This window comes from Scomber japonicus, chromosome 5 (genome assembly GCF_027409825.1).
Source record: "Scomber japonicus isolate fScoJap1 chromosome 5, fScoJap1.pri, whole genome shotgun sequence".
NCBI lineage: Eukaryota > Metazoa > Chordata > Actinopteri > Scombriformes > Scombridae > Scomber > Scomber japonicus.
In genome coordinates, this window is record NC_070582.1 from 31,023,328 (window position 1) to 31,050,347 (window position 27,020).

General features: G+C 44.7%; 1 protein-coding gene and 26 non-coding genes across 27 annotated transcripts in view; 19 read left to right on the forward strand and 8 right to left on the reverse strand.

Annotated features, from left to right (window-relative positions):
• Positions 1–27,020, forward strand: part of ldhd (lactate dehydrogenase D) — a 98,826-nt gene that overhangs the window by 67,739 nt on the left and 4,067 nt on the right. The window contains exons 2-7 of the mRNA XM_053319034.1: positions 19,099–19,211; positions 20,297–20,438; positions 20,913–21,054; positions 22,521–22,680; positions 22,880–23,079; positions 26,630–26,758. Of these exons, the coding sequence (XP_053175009.1) occupies positions 19,099–19,211; positions 20,297–20,438; positions 20,913–21,054; positions 22,521–22,680; positions 22,880–23,079; positions 26,630–26,758 (886 nt within the window). The remainder of the gene's footprint in view (positions 1–19,098; positions 19,212–20,296; positions 20,439–20,912; positions 21,055–22,520; positions 22,681–22,879; positions 23,080–26,629; positions 26,759–27,020) is intronic.
• trnag-gcc (transfer RNA glycine (anticodon GCC)) lies at positions 139–209 on the reverse strand. The gene has a single exon. It is a non-coding gene; the product is annotated as a tRNA-Gly (tRNA).
• On the forward strand, positions 354–436 carry trnal-cag (transfer RNA leucine (anticodon CAG)). The gene has a single exon. It is a non-coding gene; the product is annotated as a tRNA-Leu (tRNA).
• On the forward strand, positions 1,197–1,268 carry trnad-guc (transfer RNA aspartic acid (anticodon GUC)). Its single transcript has one exon. It is a non-coding gene; the product is annotated as a tRNA-Asp (tRNA).
• Positions 1,889–1,959, reverse strand: trnag-gcc (transfer RNA glycine (anticodon GCC)). Its single transcript has one exon. It is a non-coding gene; the product is annotated as a tRNA-Gly (tRNA).
• Positions 2,104–2,186, forward strand: trnal-cag (transfer RNA leucine (anticodon CAG)). Its single transcript has one exon. It is a non-coding gene; the product is annotated as a tRNA-Leu (tRNA).
• On the forward strand, positions 2,947–3,018 carry trnad-guc (transfer RNA aspartic acid (anticodon GUC)). The gene has a single exon. It is a non-coding gene; the product is annotated as a tRNA-Asp (tRNA).
• Positions 3,639–3,709, reverse strand: trnag-gcc (transfer RNA glycine (anticodon GCC)). The gene has a single exon. It is a non-coding gene; the product is annotated as a tRNA-Gly (tRNA).
• On the forward strand, positions 3,854–3,936 carry trnal-cag (transfer RNA leucine (anticodon CAG)). The gene has a single exon. It is a non-coding gene; the product is annotated as a tRNA-Leu (tRNA).
• trnad-guc (transfer RNA aspartic acid (anticodon GUC)) lies at positions 4,697–4,768 on the forward strand. Its single transcript has one exon. It is a non-coding gene; the product is annotated as a tRNA-Asp (tRNA).
• trnag-gcc (transfer RNA glycine (anticodon GCC)) lies at positions 5,389–5,459 on the reverse strand. Its single transcript has one exon. It is a non-coding gene; the product is annotated as a tRNA-Gly (tRNA).
• Positions 5,604–5,686, forward strand: trnal-cag (transfer RNA leucine (anticodon CAG)). Its single transcript has one exon. It is a non-coding gene; the product is annotated as a tRNA-Leu (tRNA).
• Positions 6,447–6,518, forward strand: trnad-guc (transfer RNA aspartic acid (anticodon GUC)). The gene has a single exon. It is a non-coding gene; the product is annotated as a tRNA-Asp (tRNA).
• On the forward strand, positions 7,345–7,427 carry trnal-cag (transfer RNA leucine (anticodon CAG)). The gene has a single exon. It is a non-coding gene; the product is annotated as a tRNA-Leu (tRNA).
• trnad-guc (transfer RNA aspartic acid (anticodon GUC)) lies at positions 8,026–8,097 on the forward strand. The gene has a single exon. It is a non-coding gene; the product is annotated as a tRNA-Asp (tRNA).
• trnag-gcc (transfer RNA glycine (anticodon GCC)) lies at positions 8,718–8,788 on the reverse strand. Its single transcript has one exon. It is a non-coding gene; the product is annotated as a tRNA-Gly (tRNA).
• Positions 8,933–9,015, forward strand: trnal-cag (transfer RNA leucine (anticodon CAG)). The gene has a single exon. It is a non-coding gene; the product is annotated as a tRNA-Leu (tRNA).
• On the forward strand, positions 9,938–10,009 carry trnad-guc (transfer RNA aspartic acid (anticodon GUC)). The gene has a single exon. It is a non-coding gene; the product is annotated as a tRNA-Asp (tRNA).
• On the reverse strand, positions 10,630–10,700 carry trnag-gcc (transfer RNA glycine (anticodon GCC)). The gene has a single exon. It is a non-coding gene; the product is annotated as a tRNA-Gly (tRNA).
• On the forward strand, positions 10,845–10,927 carry trnal-cag (transfer RNA leucine (anticodon CAG)). Its single transcript has one exon. It is a non-coding gene; the product is annotated as a tRNA-Leu (tRNA).
• On the forward strand, positions 11,688–11,759 carry trnad-guc (transfer RNA aspartic acid (anticodon GUC)). The gene has a single exon. It is a non-coding gene; the product is annotated as a tRNA-Asp (tRNA).
• Positions 12,373–12,443, reverse strand: trnag-gcc (transfer RNA glycine (anticodon GCC)). Its single transcript has one exon. It is a non-coding gene; the product is annotated as a tRNA-Gly (tRNA).
• Positions 12,588–12,670, forward strand: trnal-cag (transfer RNA leucine (anticodon CAG)). Its single transcript has one exon. It is a non-coding gene; the product is annotated as a tRNA-Leu (tRNA).
• On the forward strand, positions 13,431–13,502 carry trnad-guc (transfer RNA aspartic acid (anticodon GUC)). Its single transcript has one exon. It is a non-coding gene; the product is annotated as a tRNA-Asp (tRNA).
• trnag-gcc (transfer RNA glycine (anticodon GCC)) lies at positions 14,123–14,193 on the reverse strand. Its single transcript has one exon. It is a non-coding gene; the product is annotated as a tRNA-Gly (tRNA).
• trnal-cag (transfer RNA leucine (anticodon CAG)) lies at positions 14,338–14,420 on the forward strand. The gene has a single exon. It is a non-coding gene; the product is annotated as a tRNA-Leu (tRNA).
• Positions 15,891–15,973, forward strand: trnal-cag (transfer RNA leucine (anticodon CAG)). Its single transcript has one exon. It is a non-coding gene; the product is annotated as a tRNA-Leu (tRNA).

Sequence of the window (27,020 nt, forward strand, 5' to 3'; positions counted from 1 at the left end):
GGTCAGCTCAGCACCAACAGCAGTTCATCGACTGCTTTGCAGTGTGATTGATGCAATGAATTGTTGCAGTATCTGCAGTTACTATCCATAGCTAACACTGCTCCTGCTGTCATACGATGAACAGTGAAAATTTGCTGCTGCATTGGCCGGGAATCGAACCCGGGCCTCCCGCGTGGCAGGCGAGAATTCTACCACTGAACCACCAATGCTTGACGACCTCGCCAAATGTGGACTGACACGGTGTCAGGATGAACTTGACTTGTTTGCAGCAACAGCAATTTTGCCCTGAACTTCTTGTCTTGGGCGCGACTGAAGTACTGGCACAGAAAATGCAGTTGGGCTGCGTGACTTAAGTCAGGATGGCCGAGCGGTCTAAGGCGCTGCGTTCAGGTCGCAGTCTCCTCTGGAGGCGTGGGTTCGAATCCCACTTCTGACACTGGTGTTTTAGATTGACATTGGACCCTGTAATCCAGACACCCCATGCATCGATATTCCAAGAATTTGCCATTAGTTGGTGAGTTGTCTATCTGTCACGTTCTAGACAGTACACGTTTAGCAGAGCAGGACGATGTTTATCACTCGAATCCCAATTCTGACACTGGTGTTTTAGATTGACATTGGACCCTGTAATCCAGACACCCCATGCATCGATATTCCAAGAATTTGCCATTAGTTGGTGAGTTGTCTATCTGTCACGTTCTAGACAGTACACGTTTAGCAGAGCAGGAGGATGTTTATCACTCGAATCCCAATTCTGACACTGGTGTTTTAGATTGACATTGGACCCTGTAATCCAGACACCCCATGCATCGATATTCCAAGAATTTGCCATTAGTTGGTGAGTTGTCTATCTGTCACGTTCTAGACAGTACACGTTTAGCAGAGCAGGAGGATGTTTATCACTCGAATCCCAATTCTGACACTGGTGTTTTAGATTGACATTGGACCCTGTAATCCAGACACCCCATGCATCGATATTCCAAGAATTTGCCATTAGTTGGTGAGTTGTCTATCTGTCACGTTCTACACAGTACAAGTTTAGCAGAGCAGGAGGATGTTTATCACTCACAGCTCAGTGACAACTCTATACTTTAAAAAGTGTCCTCTGTTGCCAAAGTAAAAGCCTTTTCTGCAAGACATAACCTCAGAACTGCCCTGCCGTCCAATTGACGTGCCATAACTCACCCACGCAGCAGTCCTCGTTAGTATAGTGGACAGTATCTCCGCCTGTCACGCGGATGACCGGGGTTCGATTCCCCGACGGGGAGAGTAGAGTTTTCAAGCAGCTGCCGATAATTTGCCAGGACAGACCAAAGCGGCACATCGTCCACATCGTGCATGCCCGTCCAAACGAGAAGCAATTCAAAAGAAGACATAAGCAAGTTCTCAGATGATGTGGAGCACAAACCTTTGCGTCGATGCGTCCTAATTACCAGTCATTTGAGACAGCACAGTTTGATTCCATTACTCAGAGTGAACACAAAATTCAGAGTGTTTCCGCCAATGCTCCATCACCGAGTGCAATACGGAATGACGCGCTGGCAAGGTGAAGACACATCTGCTAGAAGATTGCTGGTGTAATCTTGTAAGCTCTGAGAAGGTCATTTCACCTCCTCAGAGGCTTTGTAGTGGACCAACTGGTGTGCAATGGGGAAAAAATTGGCAGGGGAAAGCAATGAGTACAGTAGCAAGAAGGTCCAGGAGCTACGGCGACTGGCTGACTAGCATTCACCCAATTAGATCAGGTAGCGGTCAGCTCAGCACCAACAGCAGTTCATCGACTGCTTTGCAGTGTGATTGATGCAATGAATTGTTGCAGTATCTGCAGTTACTATCCATAGCTAACACTGCTCCTGCTGTCATACGATGAACAGTGAAAATTTGCTGCTGCATTGGCCGGGAATCGAACCCGGGCCTCCCGCGTGGCAGGCGAGAATTCTACCACTGAACCACCAATGCTTGACGACCTCGCCAAATGTGGACTGACACGGTGTCAGGATGAACTTGACTTGTTTGCAGCAACAGCAATTTTGCCCTGAACTTCTTGTCTTGGGCGCGACTGAAGTACTGGCACAGAAAATGCAGTTGGGCTGCGTGACTTAAATCAGGATGGCCGAGCGGTCCAAGGCGCTGCGTTCAGGTCGCAGTCTCCTCTGGAGGCGTGGGTTCGAATCCCACTTCTGACACTGGTGTTTTAGATTGACATTGGACCCTGTAATCCAGACACCCCATGCATCGATATTCCAAGAATTTGCCATTAGTTGGTGAGTTGTCTATCTGTCACGTTCTAGACAGTACACGTTTAGCAGAGCAGGACGATGTTTATCACTCGAATCCCAATTCTGACACTGGTGTTTTAGATTGACATTGGACCCTGTAATCCAGACACCCCATGCATCGATATTCCAAGAATTTGCCATTAGTTGGTGAGTTGTCTATCTGTCACGTTCTAGACAGTACACGTTTAGCAGAGCAGGAGGATGTTTATCACTCGAATCCCAATTCTGACACTGGTGTTTTAGATTGACATTGGACCCTGTAATCCAGACACCCCATGCATCGATATTCCAAGAATTTGCCATTAGTTGGTGAGTTGTCTATCTGTCACGTTCTAGACAGTACACGTTTAGCAGAGCAGGAGGATGTTTATCACTCGAATCCCAATTCTGACACTGGTGTTTTAGATTGACATTGGACCCTGTAATCCAGACACCCCATGCATCGATATTCCAAGAATTTGCCATTAGTTGGTGAGTTGTCTATCTGTCACGTTCTACACAGTACAAGTTTAGCAGAGCAGGAGGATGTTTATCACTCACAGCTCAGTGACAACTCTATACTTTAAAAAGTGTCCTCTGTTGCCAAAGTAAAAGCCTTTTCTGCAAGACATAACCTCAGAACTGCCCTGCCGTCCAATTGACGTGCCATAACTCACCCACGCAGCAGTCCTCGTTAGTATAGTGGACAGTATCTCCGCCTGTCACGCGGAAGACCGGGGTTCGATTCCCCAACGGGGAGAGTAGAGTTTTCAAGCAGCTGCCGATAATTTGCCAGGACAGACCAAAGCGGCACATCGTCCACATCGTGCATGCCCGTCCAAACGAGAAGCAATTCAAAAGAAGACATAAGCAAGTTCTCAGATGATGTGGAGCACAAACCTTTGCGTCGATGCGTCCTAATTACCAGTCATTTGAGACAGCACAGTTTGATTCCATTACTTAGAGTGAACACAAAATTCAGAGTGTTTCCGCCAATGCTCCATCACCGAGTGCAATACGGAATGACGCGCTGGCAAGGTGAAGACACATCTGCTAGAAGATTGCTGGTGTAATCTTGTAAGCTCTGAGAAGGTCATTTCACCTCCTCAGAGGCTTTGTAGTGGACCAACTGGTGTGCAATGGGGAAAAAATTGGCAGGGGAAAGCAATGAGTACAGTAGCAAGAAGGTCCAGGAGCTACGGCGACTGGCTGACTAGCATTCACCCAATTAGATCAGGTAGCGGTCAGCTCAGCACCAATAGCAGTTCATCGACTGCTTTGCAGTGTGATTGATGCAATGAATTGTTGCAGTATCTGCAGTTACTATCCATAGCTAACACTGCTCCTGCTGTCATACGATGAACAGTGAAAATTTGCTGCTGCATTGGCCGGGAATCGAACCCGGGCCTCCCGCGTGGCAGGCGAGAATTCTACCACTGAACCACCAATGCTTAACGACCTCGCCAAATGTGGACTGACACGGTGTCAGGATGAACTTGACTTGTTTGCAGCAACAGCAATTTTGCCCTGAACTTCTTGTCTTGGGCGCGACTGAAGTACTGGCACAGAAAATGCAGTTGGGCTGCGTGACTTAAGTCAGGATGGCCGAGCGGTCTAAGGCGCTGCGTTCAGGTCGCAGTCTCCTCTGGAGGCGTGGGTTCGAATCCCACTTCTGACACTGGTGTTTTAGATTGACATTGGACCCTGTAATCCAGACACCCCATGCATCGATATTCCAAGAATTTGCCATTAGTTGGTGAGTTGTCTATCTGTCACGTTCTAGACAGTACACGTTTAGCAGAGCAGGAGGATGTTTATCACTCGAATCCCAATTCTGACACTGGTGTTTTAGATTGACATTGGACCCTGTAATCCAGACACCCCATGCATCGATATTCCAAGAATTTGCCATTAGTTGGTGAGTTGTCTATCTGTCACGTTCTAGACAGTACACGTTTAGCAGAGCAGGAGGATGTTTATCACTCGAATCCCAATTCTGACACTGGTGTTTTAGATTGACATTGGACCCTGTAATCCAGACACCCCATGCATCGATATTCCAAGAATTTGCCATTAGTTGGTGAGTTGTCTATCTGTCACGTTCTAGACAGTACACGTTTAGCAGAGCAGGAGGATGTTTATCACTCGAATCCCAATTCTGACACTGGTGTTTTAGATTGACATTGGACCCTGTAATCCAGACACCCCATGCATCGATATTCCAAGAATTTGCCATTAGTTGGTGAGTTGTCTATCTGTCACGTTCTACACAGTACAAGTTTAGCAGAGCAGGAGGATGTTTATCACTCACAGCTCAGTGACAACTCTATACTTTAAAAAGTGTCCTCTGTTGCCAAAGTAAAAGCCTTTTCTGCAAGACATAACCTCAGAACTGCCCTGCCGTCCAATTGACGTGCCATAACTCACCCACGCAGCAGTCCTCGTTAGTATAGTGGACAGTATCTCCGCCTGTCACGCGGAAGACCGGGGTTCGATTCCCCAACGGGGAGAGTATAGTTTTCAAGCAGCTGCCGATAATTTGCCAGGACAGACCAAAGCGGCACATCGTCCACATCGTGCATGCCCGTCCAAACGAGAAGCAATTCAAAAGAAGACATAAGCAAGTTCTCAGATGATGTGGAGCACAAACCTTTGCGTCGATGCGTCCTAATTACCAGTCATTTCAGACAGCACAGTTTGATTCCATTACTCAGAGTGAACACAAAATTCAGAGTGTTTCCGCCAATGCTCCATCACCGAGTGCAATACGGAATGACGCGCTGGCAAGGTGAAGACACATCTGCTAGAAGATTGCTGGTGTAATCTTGTAAGCTCTGAGAAGGTCATTTCACCTCCTCAGAGGCTTTGTAGTGGACCAACTGGTGTGCAATGGGGAAAAAATTGGCAGGGGAAAGCAAGGAGTACAGTAGCAAGAAGGTCCAGGAGCTACGGCGACTGGCTGACTAGCATTCACCCAATTAGATCAGGTAGCGGTCAGCTCAGCACCAATAGCAGTTCATCGACTGCTTTGCAGTGTGATTGATGCAATGAATTGTTGCAGTATCTGCAGTTACTATCCATAGCTAACACTGCTCCTGCTGTCATACGATGAACAGTGAAAATTTGCTGCTGCATTGGCCGGGAATCGAACCCGGGCCTCCCGCGTGGCAGGCGAGAATTCTACCACTGAACCACCAATGCTTGACGACCTCGCCAAATGTGGACTGACACGGTGTCAGGATGAACTTGACTTGTTTGCAGCAACAGCAATTTTGCCCTGAACTTCTTGTCTTGGGCGCGACTGAAGTACTGGCACAGAAAATGCAGTTGGGCTGCGTGACTTAAGTCAGGATGGCCGAGCGGTCTAAGGCGCTGCGTTCAGGTCGCAGTCTCCTCTGGAGGCGTGGGTTCGAATCCCACTTCTGACACTGGTGTTTTAGATTGACATTGGACCCTGTAATCCAGACACCCCATGCATCGATATTCCAAGAATTTGCCATTAGTTGGTGAGTTGTCTATCTGTCACGTTCTAGACAGTACACGTTTAGCAGAGCAGGAGGATGTTTATCACTCGAATCCCAATTCTGACACTGGTGTTTTAGATTGACATTGGACCCTGTAATCCAGACACCCCATGCATCGATATTCCAAGAATTTGCCATTAGTTGGTGAGTTGTCTATCTGTCACGTTCTAGACAGTACACGTTTAGCAGAGCAGGAGGATGTTTATCACTCGAATCCCAATTCTGACACTGGTGTTTTAGATTGACATTGGACCCTGTAATCCAGACACCCCATGCATCGATATTCCAAGAATTTGCCATTAGTTGGTGAGTTGTCTATCTGTCACGTTCTAGACAGTACACGTTTAGCAGAGCAGGACGATGTTTATCACTCGAATCCCAATTCTGACACTGGTGTTTTAGATTGACATTGGACCCTGTAATCCAGACACCCCATGCATCGATATTCCAAGAATTTGCCATTAGTTTGTGAGTTGTCTATCTGTCACGTTCTACACAGTACAAGTTTAGCAGAGCAGGAGGATGTTTATCACTCACAGCTCAGTGACAACTCTATACTTTAAAAAGTGTCCTCTGTTGCCAAAGTAAAAGCCTTTTCTGCAAGACATAACCTCAGAACTGCCCTGCCGTCCAATTGACGTGCCATAACTCACCCACGCAGCAGTCCTCGTTAGTATAGTGGACAGTATCTCCGCCTGTCACGCGGAAGACCGGGGTTCGATTCCCCGACGGGGAGAGTAGAGTTTTCAAGCAGCTGCCGATAATTTGCCAGGACAGACCAAAGCGGCACATCGTCCACATCGTGCATGCCCGTCCAAACGAGAAGCAATTCAAAAGAAGACATAAGCAAGTTCTCAGATGATGTGGAGCACAAACCTTTGCGTCGATGCGTCCTAATTACCAGTCATTTCAGACAGCACAGTTTGATTCCATTACTCAGAGTGAACACAAAATTCAGAGTGTTTCCGCCAATGCTCCATCACCGAGTGCAATACGGAATGACGCGCTGGCAAGGTGAAGACACATCTGCTAGAAGATTGCTGGTGTAATCTTGTAAGCTCTGAGAAGGTCATTTCACCTCCTCAGAGGCTTTGTAGTGGACCAACTGGTGTGCAATGGGGAAAAAATTGGCAGGGGAAAGCAATGAGTACAGTAGCAAGAAGGTCCAGGAGCTACGGCGACTGGCTGACTAGCATTCACCCAATTAGATCAGGTAGCGGTCAGCTCAGCACCAACAGCAGTTCATCGACTGCTTTGCAGTGTGATTGATGCAATGAATTGTTGCAGTATCTGCAGTTACTATCCATAGCTAACACTGCTCCTGCTGTCATACGATGAACAGTGAAAATTTGCTGCTGGGAATCGAACCCGGGCCTCCCGCGTGGCAGGCGAGAATTCTACCACTGAACCACCAATGCTTGACGACCTCGCCAAATGTGGACTGACACGGTGTCAGGATGAACTTGACTTGTTTGCAGCAACAGCAATTTTGCCCTGAACTTCTTGTCTTGGGCGCGACTGAAGTACTGGCACAGAAAATGCAGTTGGGCTGCGTGACTTAAGTCAGGATGGCCGAGCGGTCCAAGGCGCTGCGTTCAGGTCGCAGTCTCCTCTGGAGGCGTGGGTTCGAATCCCACTTCTGACACTGGTGTTTTAGATTGACATTGGACCCTGTAATCCAGACACCCCATGCATCGATATTCCAAGAATTTGCCATTAGTTGGTGAGTTGTCTATCTGTCACGTTCTAGACAGTACACGTTTAGCAGAGCAGGACGATGTTTATCACTCGAATCCCAATTCTGACACTGGTGTTTTAGATTGACATTGGACCCTGTAATCCAGACACCCCATGCATCGATATTCCAAGAATTTGCCATTAGTTGGTGAGTTGTCTATCTGTCACGTTCTAGACAGTACACGTTTAGCAGAGCAGGAGGATGTTTATCACTCGAATCCCAATTCTGACACTGGTGTTTTAGATTGACATTGGACCCTGTAATCCAGACACCCCATGCATCGATATTCCAAGAATTTGCCATTAGTTGGTGAGTTGTCTATCTGTCACGTTCTACACAGTACAAGTTTAGCAGAGCAGGAGGATGTTTATCACTCACAGCTCAGTGACAACTCTATACTTTAAAAAGTGTCCTCTGTTGCCAAAGTAAAAGCCTTTTCTGCAAGACATAACCTCAGAACTGCCCTGCCGTCCAATTGACGTGCCATAACTCACCCACGCAGCAGTCCTCGTTAGTATAGTGGACAGTATCTCCGCCTGTCACGCGGAAGACCGGGGTTCGATTCCCCGACGGGGAGAGTAGAGTTTTCAAGCAGCTGCCGATAATTTGCCAGGACAGACCAAAGCGGCACATCGTCCACATCGTGCATGCCCGTCCAAACGAGAAGCAATTCAAAAGAAGACATAAGCAAGTTCTCAGATGATGTGGAGCACAAACCTTTGCGTCGATGCGTCCTAATTACCAGTCATTTCAGACAGCACAGTTTGATTCCATTACTCAGAGTGAACACAAAATTCAGAGTGTTTCCGCCAATGCTCCATCACCGAGTGCAATACGGAATGACGCGCTGGCAAGGTGAAGACACATCTGCTAGAAGATTGCTGGTGTAATCTTGTAAGCTCTGAGAAGGTCATTTCACCTCCTCAGAGGCTTTGTAGTGGACCAACTGGTGTGCAATGGGGAAAAAATTGGCAGGGGAAAGCAATGAGTACAGTAGCAAGAAGGTCCAGGAGCTACGGCGACTGGCTGACTAGCATTCACCCAATTAGATCAGGTAGCGGTCAGCTCAGCACCAACAGCAGTTCATCGACTGCTTTGCAGTGTGATTGATGCAATGAATTGTTGCAGTATCTGCAGTTACTATCCATAGCTAACACTGCTCCTGCTGTCATACGATGAACAGTGAAAATATGCTGCTGCATTGGCCGGGAATCGAACCCGGGCCTCCCGCGTGGCAGGCGAGAATTCTACCACTGAACCACCAATGCTTGACGACCTCGCCAAATGTGGACTGACACGGTGTCAGGATGAACTTGACTTGTTTGCAGCAACAGCAATTTTGCCCTGAACTTCTTGTCTTGGGCGCGACTGAAGTACTGGCACAGAAAATGCAGTTGGGCTGCGTGACTTAAGTCAGGATGGCCGAGCGGTCTAAGGCGCTGCGTTCAGGTCGCAGTCTCCTCTGGAGGCGTGGGTTCGAATCCCACTTCTGACACTGGTGTTTTAGATTGACATTGGACCCTGTAATCCAGACACCCCATGCATCGATATTCCAAGAATTTGCCATTAGTTGGTGAGTTGTCTATCTGTCACGTTCTAGACAGTACACGTTTAGCAGAGCAGGACGATGTTTATCACTCGAATCCCAATTCTGACACTGGTGTTTTAGATTGACATTGGACCCTGTAATCCAGACACCCCATGCATCGATATTCCAAGAATTTGCCATTAGTTGGTGAGTTGTCTATCTGTCACGTTCTAGACAGTACACGTTTAGCAGAGCAGGAGGATGTTTATCACTCGAATCCCAATTCTGACACTGGTGTTTTAGATTGACATTGGACCCTGTAATCCAGACACCCCATGCATCGATATTCCAAGAATTTGCCATTAGTTGGTGAGTTGTCTATCTGTCACGTTCTAGACAGTACACGTTTAGCAGAGCAGGAGGATGTTTATCACTCGAATCCCAATTCTGACACTGGTGTTTTAGATTGACATTGGACCCTGTAATCCAGACACCCCATGCATCGATATTCCAAGAATTTGCCATTAGTTGGTGAGTTGTCTATCTGTCACGTTCTAGACAGTACACGTTTAGCAGAGCAGGACGATGTTTATCACTCGAATCCCAATTCTGACACTGGTGTTTTAGATTGACATTGGACCCTGTAATCCAGACACCCCATGCATCGATATTCCAAGAATTTGCCATTAGTTGGTGAGTTGTCTATCTGTCATGTTCTACACAGTACAAGTTTAGCAGAGCAGGAAGATGTTTATCACTCACAGCTCAGTGACAACTCTATACTTTAAAAAGTGTCCTCTGTTGCCAAAGTAAAAGCCTTTTCTGCAAGACATAACCTCAGAACTGCCCTGCCGTCCAATTGACGTGCCATAACTCACCCACGCAGCAGTCCTCGTTAGTATAGTGGACAGTATCTCCGCCTGTCACGCGGAAGACCGGGGTTCGATTCCCCGACGGGGAGAGTAGAGTTTTCAAGCAGCTGCCGATAATTTGCCAGGACAGACCAAAGCGGCACATCGTCCACATCGTGCATGCCCGTCCAAACGAGAAGCAATTCAAAAGAAGACATAAGCAAGTTCTCAGATGATGTGGAGCACAAACCTTTGCGTCGATGCGTCCTAATTACCAGTCATTTGAGACAGCACAGTTTGATTCCATTACTCAGAGTGAACACAAAATTCAGAGTGTTTCCGCCAATGCTCCATCACCGAGTGCAATACGGAATGACGCGCTGGCAAGGTGAAGACACATCTGCTAGAAGATTGCTGGTGTAATCTTGTAAGCTCTGAGAAGGTCATTTCACCTCCTCAGAGGCTTTGTAGTGGACCAACTGGTGTGCAATGGGGAAAAAATTGGCAGGGGAAAGCAATGAGTACAGTAGCAAGAAGGTCCAGGAGCTACGGCGACTGGCTGACTAGCATTCACCCAATTAGATCAGGTAGCGGTCAGCTCAGCACCAACAGCAGTTCATCGACTGCTTTGCAGTGTGATTGATGCAATGAATTGTTGCAGTATCTGCAGTTACTATCCATAGCTAACACTGCTCCTGCTGTCATACGATGAACAGTGAAAATTTGCTGCTGCATTGGCCGGGAATCGAACCCGGGCCTCCCGCGTGGCAGGCGAGAATTCTACCACTGAACCACCAATGCTTGACGACCTCGCCAAATGTGGACTGACACGGTGTCAGGATGAACTTGACTTGTTTGCAGCAACAGCAATTTTGCCCTGAACTTCTTGTCTTGGGCGCGACTGAAGTACTGGCACAGAAAATGCAGTTGGGCTGCGTGACTTAAGTCAGGATGGCCGAGCGGTCCAAGGCGCTGCGTTCAGGTCGCAGTCTCCTCTGGAGGCGTGGGTTCGAATCCCACTTCTGACACTGGTGTTTTAGATTGACATTGGACCCTGTAATCCAGACACCCCATGCATCGATATTCCAAGAATTTGCCATTAGTTGGTGAGTTGTCTATCTGTCACGTTCTAGACAGTACACGTTTAGCAGAGCAGGACGATGTTTATCACTCGAATCCCAATTCTGACACTGGTGTTTTAGATTGACATTGGACCCTGTAATCCAGACACCCCATGCATCGATATTCCAAGAATTTGCCATTAGTTGGTGAGTTGTCTATCTGTCACGTTCTAGACAGTACACGTTTAGCAGAGCAGGAGGATGTTTATCACTCGAATCCCAATTCTGACACTGGTGTTTTAGATTGACATTGGACCCTGTAATCCAGACACCCCATGCATCGATATTCCAAGAATTTGCCATTAGTTGGTGAGTTGTCTATCTGTCACGTTCTAGACAGTACACGTTTAGCAGAGCAGGACGATGTTTATCACTCGAATCCCAATTCTGACACTGGTGTTTTAGATTGACATTGGACCCTGTAATCCAGACACCCCATGCATCGATATTCCAAGAATTTGCCATTAGTTGGTGAGTTGTCTATCTGTCACGTTCTACACAGTACAAGTTTAGCAGAGCAGGAGGATGTTTATCACTCACAGCTCAGTGACAACTCTATACTTTAAAAAGTGTCCTCTGTTGCCAAAGTAAAAGCCTTTTCTGCAAGACATAACCTCAGAACTGCCCTGCCGTCCAATTGACGTGCCATAACTCACCCACGCAGCAGTCCTCGTTAGTATAGTGGACAGTATCTCCGCCTGTCACGCGGAAGACCGGGGTTCGATTCCCCAACGGGGAGAGTAGAGTTTTCAAGCAGCTGCCGATAATTTGCCAGGACAGACCAAAGCGGCACATCGTCCACATCGTGCATGCCCGTCCAAACGAGAAGCAATTCAAAAGAAGACATAAGCAAGTTCTCAGATGATGTGGAGCACAAACCTTTGCGTCGATGCGTCCTAATTACCAGTCATTTGAGACAGCACAGTTTGATTCCATTACTCAGAGTGAACACAAAATTCAGAGTGTTTCCGCCAATGCTCCATCACCGAGTGCAATACGGAATGACGCGCTGGCAAGGTGAAGACACATCTGCTAGAAGATTGCTGGTGTAATCTTGTAAGCTCTGAGAAGGTCATTTCACCTCCTCAGAGGCTTTGTAGTGGACCAACTGGTGTGCAATGGGGAAAAAATTGGCAGGGGAAAGCAATGAGTACATTAGCAAGAAGGTCCAGGAGCTACGGCTGACTTGCATTCACCCAATTAGATGAGGTAGCGGTCAGCTCAGCACCAACAGCAGTTCATCGACTGCTTTGCAGTGTGATTGATGTAATGAATTGTTGCAGTATCTGCAGTTACTATCCATAGCTAACACTGCTCCTGCTTTCATACGATGAACAGTGAAAATTTGCTGCTGCATTGGCCGGGAATCGAACCCGGGCCTCCCGCGTGGCAGGCGAGGATTCTACCACTGAACCACCAATGCTTGACTACCTCGCCAAATGTGGACTGACACGGTGTCAGGATGAACTTGACTTGTTTGCAGCAACAGCAATTTTGCCCTGAACTTCTTGTCTTGGGCGCGACTGAAGTACTGGCACAGAAAATGCAGTTGGGCTGCGTGACTTAAGTCAGGATGGCCGAGCGGTCCAAGGCGCTGCGTTCAGGTCGCAGTCTCCTCTGGAGGCGTGGGTTCGAATCCCACTTCTGACACTGGTGTTTTAGATTGACATTGGACCCTGTAATCCAGACACCCCATGCATCGATATTCCAAGAATTTGCCATTAGTTGGTGAGTTGTCTATCTGTCACGTTCTAGACAGTACACGTTTAGCAGAGCAGGACGATGTTTATCACTCGAATCCCAATTCTGACACTGGTGTTTTAGATTGACATTGGACCCTGTAATCCAGACACCCCATGCATCGATATTCCAAGAATTTGCCATTAGTTGGTGAGTTGTCTATCTGTCACGTTCTAGACAGTACACGTTTAGCAGAGCAGGAGGATGTTTATCACTCGAATCCCAATTCTGACACTGGTGTTTTAGATTGACATTGGACCCTGTAATCCAGACACCCCATGCATCGATATTCCAAGAATTTGCCATTAGTTGGTGAGTTGTCTATCTGTCACGTTCTAGACAGTACACGTTTAGCAGAGCAGGAGGATGTTTATCACTCGAATCCCAATTCTGACACTGGTGTTTTAGATTGACATTGGACCCTGTAATCCAGACACCCCATGCATCGATATTCCAAGAATTTGCCATTAGTTGGTGAGTTGTCTATCTGTCACGTTCTACACAGTACAAGTTTAGCAGAGCAGGAGGATGTTTATCACTCACAGCTCAGTGACAACTCTATACTTTAAAAAGTGTCCTCTGTTGCCAAAGTAAAAGCCTTTTCTGCAAGACATAACCTCAGAACTGCCCTGCCGTCCAATTGACGTGCCATAACTCACCCACGCAGCAGTCCTCGTTAGTATAGTGGACAGTATCTCCGCCTGTCACGCGGAAGACCGGGGTTCGATTCCCCGACGGGGAGAGTAGAGTTTTCAAGCAGCTGCCGATAATTTGCCAGGACAGACCAAAGTGGCACATCGTCCACATCGTGCATGCCCGTCCAAACGAGAAGCAATTCAAAAGAAGACATAAGCAAGTTCTCAGATGATGTGGAGCACAAACCTTTGTGTCGATGCGTCCTAATTACCAGTCATTTCAGACAGCACAGTTTGATTCCATTACTCAGAGTGAACACAAAATTCAGAGTGTTTCCGCCAATGCTCCATCACCGAGTGCAATACGGAATGACGCGCTGGCAAGGTGAAGACACATCTGCTAGAAGATTGCTGGTGTAATCTTGTAAGCTCTGAGAAGGTCATTTCACCTCCTCAGAGGCTTTGTAGTGGACCAACTGGTGTGCAATGGGGAAAAAATTGGCAGGGGAAAGCAATGAGTACAGTAGCAAGAAGGTCCAGGAGCTACGGCGACTGGCTGACTAGCATTCACCCAATTAGATCAGGTAGCGGTCAGCTCAGCACCAACAGCAGTTCATCAACTGCTTTGCAGTGTGATTGATGCAATGAATTGTTGCAGTATCTGCAGTTACTACCCATAGCTAACACTGCTCCTGCTGTCATACGATGAACAGTGAAAATTTGCTGCTGCATTGGCCGGGAATCGAACCCGGGCCTCCCGCGTGGCAGGCGAGAATTCTACCACTGAACCACCAATGCTTGACGACCTCGCCAAATGTGGACTGACACGGTGTCAGGATGAACTTGACTTGTTTGCAGCAACAGCAATTTTGCCCTGAACTTCTTGTCTTGGGCGCGACTGAAGTACTGGCACAGAAAATGCAGTTGGGCTGCGTGGCTTAAGTCAGGATGGCCGAGTGGTCCAAGGCGCTGCATTCAGGTCGCAGTCTCTTCTGGAGGCGTGGGTTCGACTCTCACTTCTGACACTGGTGTTTTAGATTGACATTGGACCCTGTAATCCAGACACCCCATGCATCGATATTCCAAGAATTTGCCATTAGTTGGTGAGTTGTCTATCTGTCACGTTCTAGACAGTACACGTTTAGCAGAGCAGGAGGATGTTTATCACTCGAATCCCAATTCTGACACTGGTGTTTTAGATTGACATTGGACCCTGTAATCCAGACACCCCATGCATCGATATTCCAAGAATTTGCCATTAGTTGGTGAGTTATCTATCTGTCACGTTCTAGACAGTACACGTTTAGCAGAGCAGGAAGATGTTTATCACTCGAATCCCAATTCTGACACTGGTGTTTTAGATTGACATTGGACCCTGTAATCCAGACACCCCATGCATCGATATTCCAAGAATTTGCCATTAGTTGGTGAGTTGTCTATCTGTCACGTTCTACACAGTACAAGTTTAGCAGAGCAGGAGGATGTTTATCACTCACAGCTCAGTGACAACTCTATACTTTACAAAGTGTCCTCTGTTGCCTAAGGAAAAGCCTTTTCTGCAAGACATCACCTCAGAACTGCCATGCCGTGCAATTGACGTGCCATAACTCACCCACGCAGCAGTCCTTGTAGAGTGGACAGTATCTCCGCCTGTCACGCGGAAGACCGGGGTTCGATTCCCCGACGGGGAGAGTCGAGTTTTCAAGCAGCTGCCGATAATTTGCCAGGACAGACCAAAGTGGCACATCGTCCACATCGTGCATGCCCGTCCAAACGAGAAGCAATTCAAAAGAAGACATAAGCAAGTTCTCAGATGATGTGGAGCACAAACCTTTGCGTCGATGCGTCCTAATTACCAGTCATTTCAGACAGCACAGTTTGATTCCATTACTCAGAGTGAACACAAAATTCAGAGTGTTTCCGCCAATGCTCCATCACCGAGTGCAATACGGAATGACGCGCTGGCAAGGTGAAGACACATCTGCTAGAAGATTGCTGGTGTAATCTTGTAAGCTCATTTCACCTCCTCAGAGGCTTTGTAGTGGACCAACTGGTGTGCAATGGGGAAAAAATTGGCAGGGGAAAGCAATGAGTACATTAGCAAGAAGGTCCAGGAGCTACGGCTGACTTGCATTCACCCAATTAGATGAGGTAGCGGTCAGCTCAGCACCAACAGCAGTTCATCGACTGCTTTGCAGTGTGATTGATGCAATGAATTGTTGCAGTATCTGCAGTTACTATCCATAGCTAACACTGCTCCTGCTTTCATACGATGAACAGTGAAAATTTGCTGCTGCATTGGCCGGGAATCGAACCCGGGCCTCCCGCGTGGCAGGCGAGAATTCTACCACTGAACCACCTCCCCAAATGTGGACTGACACTGTGTCAGGATGAACTTGACTTGTTTGCAGCAACAGCAATTTTGCCCTGAACTTCTTGTCTTGGGCGCGACTGAAGTACTGGCACAGAAAATGCAGTTGGGCTGCGTGACTTAAGTCAGGATGGCCGAGCGGTCCAAGGCGCTGCGTTCAGGTCGCAGTCTCCTCTGGAGGCGTGGGTTCGAATCCCACTTCTGACACTGGTGTTTTAGATTGACATTGGACCCTGTAATCCAGACACCCCATGCATCGATATTCCAAGAATTTGCCATTAGTTGGTGAGTTGTCTATCTGTCACGTTCTAGACAGTACACGTTTAGCAGAGCAGGACGATGTTTGTCACTCGAATCCCAATTCTGACACTGGTGTTTTAGATTGACATTGGACCCTGTAATCCAGACACCCCATGCATCGATATTCCAAGAATTTGCCATTAGTTGGTGAGTTGTCTATCTGTCACGTTCTAGACAGTACACGTTTAGCAGAGCAGGAGGATGTTTATCACTCGAATCCCAATTCTGACACTGGTGTTTTAGATTGACATTGGACCCTGTAATCCAGACACCCCATGCATCGATATTCCAAGAATTTGCCATTAGTTGGTGAGTTGTCTATCTGTCACGTTCTACACAGTACAAGTTTAGCAGAGCAGGAGGATGTTTATCACTCACAGCTCAGTGACAACTCTATACTTTAAAAAGTGTCCTCTGTTGCCTAAGGAAAAGCCTTTTCTGCAAGACATAACCTCAGAACTGCCCTGCCGTGCAATTGACGTGCCATAACTCACCCACGCAGCAGTCCTCGTTAGTATAGTGGACAGTATCTCCGCCTGTCACGCGTAGGGCTGTGGTCAAAAAATCGATCCGCGATCAGATATCGATTCACGCTGAAAAAGCATGATATCGATCCAAAAATATCTGGATCGATCTTTTCCAGGTGACTAAAGGCACTATTTTCTTTGACACTCAAGGCGCACTATAAAAAGCGAGTGCCGGCTAAACGAAACCGAAACTTAAGATAGCGAGATGGCTGAAGCGGCACCACTAAAATCACCTTCTGGAATGAAGGCTGATGTTTGGCAACACTAGCCTGTCTATGCATACTGTATCTTTACCTATTAAATACATAAAAACATGAAACGGAGAAAACTGTTCCCTTTCCCTCCGTCCAAAATGCTGCCATTACGATCAGCTGATAGTCAGCTGACATGACAGACTGGCTTTGCTCTCTCTCTCTCTCTCTCTCTCTCTCACGCCTGAGCATAAAAAGGTGATTGTCCTGTATGGCTGCATTGGAGAATACTGCAGTACAGAAAAGTTCTTCCTGAATGTAGTCACCTGTGTCTCCTTCTGTGTGATGTTGTATAAAGAATAGACTTTTTTTTTTTTTTTTTCAATCAAGCCATCTGTTACATGAACAACCTGTAAATGGCATTACACAAGTATCTGGTTGTCAAAGACTGGGTACAGGGGGTTCTTGTAGTTTTCCAATATAGAGGGCCACTTAATTTTAATTTATTTATATTTTATTTGGTCATTGTTGTTTAGTTCTGGTCATTGTTTTAATGCCATGGATATGTTACTGAAATTTCAAATAATACTTGGATTTTTGTCTAAAATAAATACTTGATCAATAATCAAGTATTTATTTTAGACAAAACTCTTCTCTCTCTGTGTCACTCTTACACGTACACAATCACAAACACATGGAGCTGTTTTGTCTATGGGACAGTATTTATTTGCATTATGTCTGTAAATAGATCGATATCGAATCGAATCGGATCGAATCGTGGATCGAATCGGATCGTGACCTTATGAATCGGAATCGGATCGATCCAGGAAATTCGGATCGATTCCCAGCCCTAGTCACGTGGAAGACCGGGGTTCGATTCCCCGACGGGGAGAGTCGAGTTTTCAAGCAGCTGCCGATAATTTGCCAGGACAGACCAAAGCGGCACATCGTCCACATCGTGCATGCCCGTCCAAACGAGAAGCAATTCAAAAGAAGACATAAGCAAGTTCTCAGATGATGTGGAGCACAAACCTTTGCGTCGATGCGTCCTAATTACCAGTCATTTCAGACAGCACAGTTTGATTCCATTACTCAGAGTGAACACAAAATTCAGAGTGTTTCCGCCAATGCTCCATCACCGAGTGCAATACGGAATGACGCGCTGGCAAGGTGAAGACACATCTGCTAGAAGATTGCTGGTGTAATCTTGTAAGCTCTGAGAAGGTCATTTCACCTCCTCAGAGGCTTTGTAGTGGACCAACTGGTGTGCAATGGGGAAAAAATTGGCAGGGGAAAGCAATGAGTACAGTAGCAAGAAGGTCCAGGAGCTACGGCGACTGGCTGACTAGCATTCACCCAATTAGATGAGGTAGCGGTCAGCTCAGCACCAACAGCAGTTCATCGACTGCTTTGCAGTGTGATTGATGCAATGAATTGTTGCAGTATCTGCAGTTACTATCCATAGCTAACACTGCTCCTGCTGTCATACGATGAACAGTGAAAATTTGCTGTTCATCGGTATCTCCGCCTGTCACACGGAAGACCGGGGTTCGATTCCCCGACGGGGAGAGTTGAGTTTTCAAGCAGCTGCCGATAATTTGCCAGGACAGACCAAAGCGGCACATCGTCCACATCGTGCATGCCCGTCCAAACGAGAAGCAATTCAAAAGAAGACATAAGCAAGTTCTCAGATGATGTGGAGCACAAACCTTTGCGTCGATGCGTCCTAATTACCAGTCATTTGAGACAGCACAGTTTGATTCCATTACTCAGAGTGAACACAAAATTCAGTGTTTCCGCCCGGTTTCCGCCAATGCTCCATCACCGAGTGCAATACGGAATGACGCGCTGGCAAGGTGAAGACACATCTGCTAGAAGATTGCTGGTGTGGTGCTAAGTGGCGACACTTAGCAATCTTGTAAGCTCTGAGAAGGTCATTTCACCTCCTCAGAGGATTTGTAGTGGACCAACTAGTGTGCAATGGGGAAAAAATTGGCAGGGGAAAGCAATGAGTACAGTAGCAAGAAGGTCCAGGAGCTACGGCGACTGGCTGACTAGCATTCACCCAATCAGATCAGATAGCGGTCAGCTCAGCACCAACAGCAGTTCATCGACTGATTTGCGGTGTTACCACTACTGAGTTGAGTTTTGAATTGATCTGCCTTGACAGTTTTTTTTGTATTTCCAATAAAATAGTACATTTTAGCCACCATCTTTGATGTTTAATCTTCTTTTTCGTGTGTGTGTGTGTGTGTATTTGTGCGTGCGTGCGTGTGTGTGTGTGTGTGTGTGCCTATGGTCTTTCACCACACAGGGTGCATCTCTGGATAGTGTTGTCTCTGCATTCAGGTCAGTATGTGGTGAAGACGGCGTCTCGTTGGGTGATGCTATCAGACAACAACATGGGAAAGATGAATCTATGCACAGGCTAGTCTCTCTCACTCTTTTACATATACAAAGATTAATATTGCATGTTAATGGTTTGTTCAAATTTGTACAAAAATGTAACAAGATTATACAGGCATGCTATCGGCTCTATTTTTCTAATGTATAATTATATAGGACATGCTATTCAGCACTAAACACTGAAATCTGAGGCTGATGTGAGTTTTATGAGGCTTTCAAGAATGTGGTCATAAACCAAAGTACTGGACAAATGTAATTTTAGACCAGATGATGGCCTTGTTGAACATGAATTTGTGCATTAATCCATCCAATAGTGTTTGAGACATTTCATTTAAAACCACAAATATGAACCTCATGGTTGCTCCATGAGGATCTCTCTGTGACAACATGGTGGGCAAAATTGAACCATGGCTCTAGTGTGGATAAAGAGCAGCATCATATATAAAAATACAATATATAATACTGTAACACGTTGAGTGACATTACATGAAAAGGAAAGGACAGACACAAAGAGACTCAGTGATTTCATAGGACCACAACTGACATCCTATGCTAATAACTGTATTTCTACCCATTATGTTTTTAGAGTCGCCAATATAACCAATAATACCTTAAAAAGTTGTCATAATTAATAAGTTAGAAAACAGCTGCCGTTTTACATATTCACCAGACACAGCGTAACATCAGTATTCATTTGGAATTGTGTTTCTAGCTCCATTTTAGTTTCTCCCAACACCTTATGAAAAAATGTATCTACTAAATGCTTCAATTCATTCACCAGTTAGATGCTAACTTAGTATGTGTCTTGTTTGGTGCTAGGCAGACAGTATGCAGTAGGTTTCAGTTTTTTTTGCCAAGAAAAAGCTTTGTGGTGTTGATGGAATAGAGGTTGATGAGAACAGAGTTTTAGGTAAAAAAAACAAAACAATGAGTTTAGCTTGTCATTTCACAGAACAGACTTCCATTATTTCACCAGTGTGGGTTTCCTGGAGATTAATGATGCCTTTGTGAAAGTACATGACTGTAGATAAAAGGTTTAAGAGGTTATAACAAAAAGGTGACGCTTTATGGAGTCACAGTGACAGTGTTGCTTTGTCACTGTCCAGATGTCGCCAGCCAGATGTTGTGGTGTTTCCTCATTGTGTGGAGGAGGTCAGCGCCCTCGCAAAGGTCTGCCACAACCACTGCCTTCCTATCATCCCCTTTGGCACTGGAACTGGCCTGGAGGGAGGGGTCAGTGCAGTGAAGGTGAGAGAGGAGCCCCTTGCATACATGTTTGTGTCTGTGGATGAACAGCATCAGTCAAATGTTGATGCACCTTTTCACAGAGAATTGGAGGGTGTGTCCAAACCTTTAACTGATACTGTATCTGTGACTTGATGTGTTTAGTGATGCTTTTCTCCCAGTTAGAAGTAATGGCATTATTAATAGTGATATACAGTAATACAGTTTGCAAATAGGTGAGCAATGACGAGATTACTTTTGCTGAATGAAAACAAAATTTCAGCAGGTAAAATATCTTTTACAAAAGTTAAAAAAGTAGAAATTAATTAATGTAAAGTATAAAAATACATACGTATGGAGACTGCAAAATATGGAATATGAAAATTTACAATGGGAAATTGAATATCTGTCATATAAAACGCGCTATAAATATGAAAAATAGACAACAAAAATGAGGTTCTGGGTACATACACTGTACATTGTTCCTCCTGCTCTTAGGGTGGTGTATGCTTCAGTCTGAGGAACATGGACCAGGTTCTTGATCTCCATCCGGAGGACTTTGATGTGATGGTGGAGCCTGGAGTGACCCGGAAGGCCCTCAATGCCTACCTGCGAGACACTGGCCTGTGGTTTCCTGTCGGTCAGTCACACTGTTTCCCAGTTTTCACTTTAGTTTCCAGAAGCTCAAAGGTAAAGCACAGTTAGAAGACTAGTAAATTAAGAGTTTATGTTGTCTAGACTTAAGGTGCCATATGTGGTGTTTTAATATTAATAAATGATAATAATAAATGTCACCTTAATTTTGAGACATGGGTAAATGTCACTGAATAAGCACGATCTTGACAGGGAAGAGTGGAGGCATCTTTGTTATGTCGCAGTGTCTTGGAGTAGTGAGATAATGAATTGACGAATTTCTTTTTTTCCCCCTTTTTTTCCAAATCTTTTCATTGAGTTTTATGCAGACATGACTACCACTACATGAGAAAGTGTCTGTAGCTACCTATCTACACTCAAAAATAGTGACAGAAAAATGGCTCTGATAAGATGGACACAGCTGTACAAGTTATTATAAATCCACATATATACATTTTATGTTATAAATGCTAACTGCTCCTAGTGACCTACACTGCAGCTTCCATCTAAACTGAAAATAATATCAATGTGACACGTAAAACGCTCACTGTTGATTGGTTAGGACAAATCCTAATAAAATAATAAGATACATGCTAATGATAGACTGAATGAATGAAGTGAAACAAAGTGGCAATTCAGTCTGATTACCAGGTGACTTGTGTTTGTTTGGTGTGGGCAGCCAGCCCAGGCAATCCCTGGCATCCTGGGTGTCACATGCAGCATCCGTCTGCACTGTTGTCAGTTTGGCAGTCTGTTTCAGCTCAGCTTGCTCAGTCATGGATGCCAGCAGCATCAATCCAGCATGTGGATACGCTCAACTGTCCATTTCCCTGTTGGTCAGCCACATAAAAAACATTTTACAAGATAATTCTTTTCTGGCATCTACCAAGGATATATGTGAACAATTGAAGACTTTTTCCCCTGCAAACACTTTTTCATCTTCTCAGAGAGTGTGAAAAGTTGAGATAACTTTTGTTGTAATTTAGCGCTATATGAATAAAGATTGATTGATTGATGCAAGTCTGGAGTGTCAGATTGGTTTTCCACTGGTTTGTCTGGTGATGAATGGGTTATAACAGAAAATATAAGCCAGGTCGATGATAATACATATCTGTATTCCTTTTGAAAATGTGATGTTATATAACAAACATGTAAAGCAATTCTATAGGTCTTCTTTTCATTTTTCAGCTGTCATGAAAAATGTTGAATTCATACATCCAGCAGGTGGTGATATTGGGTAAGAAATGTTAACAACCCCAAAGAGATTTTGGACTTCATAAAAAAGCCAAGGGAGGTTTAAACATAAAAAACAGGCCTGAACAGGTTGAATTACACTTCTTCATTGGTTTTTCAAGATAAATCAGTTGTTATTTAAAAAAGACCACACTGAGCAGCAGATATGTATTTTCTGCTGTTTGTATCCATCTGTAAAATGACTTCAGAAGCACTATCGGTGTGCTTTTTTCTTCTTAGATCCTGGAGCTGATGCGTCTCTGTGTGGTATGGCCGCCACTAGTGCATCTGGTACCAATGCAGTGCGTTATGGAACCATGAGAGAAAATGTCATAAACCTGGAGGTGGTACTTGCTGATGGGACGATCATACACACTGCTGGGAAGGGCCGACGTCCCAGGTAAGTCAATAACAAAGGAAAAAGGAAAGAAAAGGAAATAGTACGTACTTTCTGATTAATGTTTGCCTTTCAGGATTTCCTTTAGTGTATGTGTATACATTTTCCTTTTGGAGCCACAATTATGCTATATTACCTTGTGCAGTTCTATCAATCTCATATATGCCTTCCCTTTGTGATCTCCATTATTATCAATCTTCAGGAAGACTTCAGCAGGATACAACCTCACAAACCTGTTTGTGGGGTCAGAGGGCACCCTGGGGATCATCACCAAGACGACACTGCGTCTTTACGGCATCCCAGAGGCCATGGTGTCAGCCGTCTGCTCTTTTCCCTCCGTCCAAGCTGCTGTGGACAGCACCGTGCAGATTCTACAAGCTGGAGTTCCCATCGCTCGAATCGGTGTGTGGAAAGAGGAAAAATAATGCTGAAGTTAGGATGACTGCACCACAAGTAGTTTTCTTTAAAGTCTGTGTAAAGTCAATTCACTGATTTATTTCTAAACACATTATACATGTTGGAAAATGGTTACAGAAAACATGTGAAAAGGCTGATAACTATGCAGTACTGAATTGTGGAGATAGAGCCTTAAACTGTTTCTCAGCCTCTCATTTTTCCTGATTTTCGGAGCAAAAAATGGCTACACCGTGACGTAGTGGTATGCCCACGTGACCTTGGCCCCTCCCCTACTATATTAGGCCGAGAGGCCTCTCTCCTCAGTGGTTAACCTGCTGGTTATTGTTACTACATCTATCATTACTACTACTACAGTCTACAGCAGTGGTCTCCAACCCTGCTCCTGGAGAGCTACTGCCCTGCATGTTTTAGGTATCTCCCCTCTCTAACACACCTGATTCTAATAATTAATTTGTTATCATGCAGCTGAAACTTGTCAATGGGCTTGATAACACGTTTATTATTAGAATCAGGTGTGTTAGAGTAGGGAGATACCTAAAACATGCAGGGAAGTAGCTCTCCAGGAGCAGGGTTGGAGACCACTGGTCTACAATTTGCCAGTTAGCTGAGTTAGCAGCAGAAAGCTCTCAGACGTAGTATCCATGGGTCTGTTCGAAACCGCGTACTTTCCTACTACTCGTACTAACTCTGACATCATTTGAAGTATGTAGTGTGTTTCAACTGCGTAGTATGTGAGAAGTTCCCAGATAGTTTACTAGATTCGTCAGAAATGCAGAGTATGCATCAAGAGTTCACTACTCACACTCAAATTACCCAAGATGCAACGTAACTTCTGAAAAAAACCCAAAATACAAACATCACAGATCACCACCTTGGTGGTTTCAAGTTAGCTACAGCGAGGGTATGTTCGCTTCCTGTTTTCAAAATAAAAGCACCAATTCTATCGTTATGGTTTTCTTAATAATAAAAGGCAACAGGTGTTTTATTTTATGAAAATGGACAAATTAGCGTCACATTGTGGATCTAAAGGGCTACTTTACTTTCTCGCCTAAAAAGGTTAGAAATGTGGGTATGCATTGTGGGTTATCGTGTAGTTTACTACAGTGTAAACGGTCTGCTTACTATCTGATCGTTTAGTGTGTAGTGTGTAGGATGGAAGTATGTAGATGTAGTATGTAGTATGTAATATGCGGTTTCGAACACAGCCCATGTTTCAGGTAGTGGTGGTGATTTTGATTGACAGGTGACAATTGGTAGGGGGCGAGAGCATGATCTTTACACAACTTGGGAGCTTAATTTCATATTTTTGTTAATTTTTTTTAATCATTCAAATTTGGCAGGGTGGTTAACAACACACTTTTGTGTGGTATGTCAAACTCAGAACATACTTACAACAACATATGGACTTTAAGACCGTCAATAAATATCAATATATTTTGTCTGCTTGTAAACCTCTAGCTTTCAGGCTGCAACCAATCAGCGCGCTGGAACAGCCTACACACACTCAATCACACAGTCACTGATACAGGCGATCAGAGAGACTCACCTGTAACCTGTTATATGCAGAGCTATCACAGCAGGTTTACCAAAGGGAGGGAGAGAGAGAGAGAGAGAGAGAGAGAGAGAGAGAGAGAGAGCGAGAGAGAGAGAGCAACAGGCACACACAGGGAGAGAGTAAAGCACACGTTTCACAAATATACACAAAGTGCTGTCACTATACAAGCTCAGGGTCATGACAGCTTTGTTGCTTTTACTTTATTTTCATATTGAGAACAAATAAGTAGGACAAACTAGACTGCATTAGAGCTTCAAATGACACTGATATAATCACATAAAAGGATTTGAAGGAGTAATAAGGCAATTACATTGATTTATCTTGAAGCAGTAAGGTCTAATGCACATAAAAGATCATATTATTCTGAATGATATTTGTCCTTCAAAGGTTGAAGGGAGGACCTTCAACATGTATTTTCCACATTCTACTTTGTTCAGTTTATCTCTTCCTGCTGACTAGAGAACGCTAACTAGCCAGGAGTCTGCAGATATCAAGACATGTCAACAAGCACAGACAAGATGAATTAGTGAGCTGATTTTTTTGTATAATGATGACAGCCCTGCAGGTGCTGTCTTAAAAATTTAACATTTCAATCTGGCAAACTAAAATTGAGTAGAAATCATGGAACAATGCCAAACTTGAAAAAAATTGTTTTGGCCAATAACACCCAGCCTTACTCTGAGTACTGTTTTGAAGCAAAATTATGATAACTATATATCTTGAATACATATTAAAGCTTAAGGTTTAAGGCTGCATTCAGACAGACATCAGCACTGTGTACAAAAACCCTGACAAAATGTTTTAACCTGGTTCAACTTTTGTCATCCAGCAAGTGCTGCATTACCAAATAAAAAAGCGCACAACTTCCCAGTATGTTACTTTGTAATATGAGCGACATATTTCTATTATATTTCTATTTCCAATCCTAATCCTTGCAATTCTTCAACACAGGACTGTTTTGACTGTGAATGCCCACCATTGTGTGCTACATTGGGACCATGGGGGATAAGTAATCAATCACGCCCCCCCCCCCCCCCCCCCAAAAAAAAAAAACCCATGACCTGTTTATTTTCCCCATCTGGCTCTGGTCTAAACAGGGCTAAGGCTGTCTGTTTCAATTAATTTACTTTGACAAACGTCTTGAGTCAAAACCCAAGTATTTAAAACCTGGGGAGCACTTTCTGATCAGACTGTTAATAAGTGATGGTTTGATGGTGAGATCTGACTTGACAGCTTCCTCCGTAGGGATATTTAAGACAGACACATGTCACAAATAGATGATGTCGTTAAAATGTACTTTGAAAGTCTTGGAAACTGAAACTCCAAGTAAAGATTTCAAAATAAAATCACCAACATGTTATACATATAAAGGGCATAATGTAGTGTCTTAAAAACTATTATTCCACCTTTTGAAGCTTGGCCTCCGTATGCCTACTCATTGAGAATGGGGCTAGCGCAGTTAATTGAAGAACGTTGTTCTTTTACTGAGATGGACAAAGAGAATTTTTAACAGTGAAATCAAACTTTAGAGTCTCAGATTTTCACAGAGGAAGACATCTCCTCTGATTGTATCTTTAATGATCGGCTTCTTTCGTCACAGTTTTTGGTCAAGACTGAGGATGCAATTAAAAACAAATGAACCGAGAAATGGAGGGAGGATGAAAAACTGAGCAGAGTTCAGGAGAATTGACTTTAAGGCCAAAACAAGGAAGAGATTAGACTTTATTGATCCCTTAGAGAAAATAGATCCCTGCAGTAGGAGGATGATCAGATACAGCAGAGAAAATACATCTTGAAATTTTACAATTGGATCAATATCAATTTTGGCTGATGGAAAATATGTATCTGACCATTAAGCAAAAACATTGACACAAGTCAGAAAAATGACCTGTTTAGATACATCAGACTGACATTTGTCTTCCTTCTTTGTGTACTCTGACTGTGTGTGTGTGTGTGTGTGTGTGTGTGTGTGTCATACAGAGTTTCTAGATGATGTGATGATAGATGCTTGCAACAGGTTCAGCTCTCTGTCCTATCCTGTGAGCCCGACTCTCTTTCTGGAGTTCCACGGCTCTGAGCGTAGCCTGGAGGAACAAGTCAACACAGCTGGTGTGTGAGGTTGCAAATCACAAACAATTGTAGTCATACATTTCTAGCTCGCGTTAAAGTCACATACTATTGCTTTTACTACTCTCACATACTAAAGCTTATCACACTGTGTTTTGATGTGGAATCGTGAAATATAGTTTTTAGCTTCTTTAAAATGTTTCTTTTAAGCCTTTCTGAGAAATGTTAGAGGCAAATTACGTTATGTTGGCATGTCAGTGTCGGTCTGTCAGTCTAATACACTGGTCTTGATAACTATAAGATG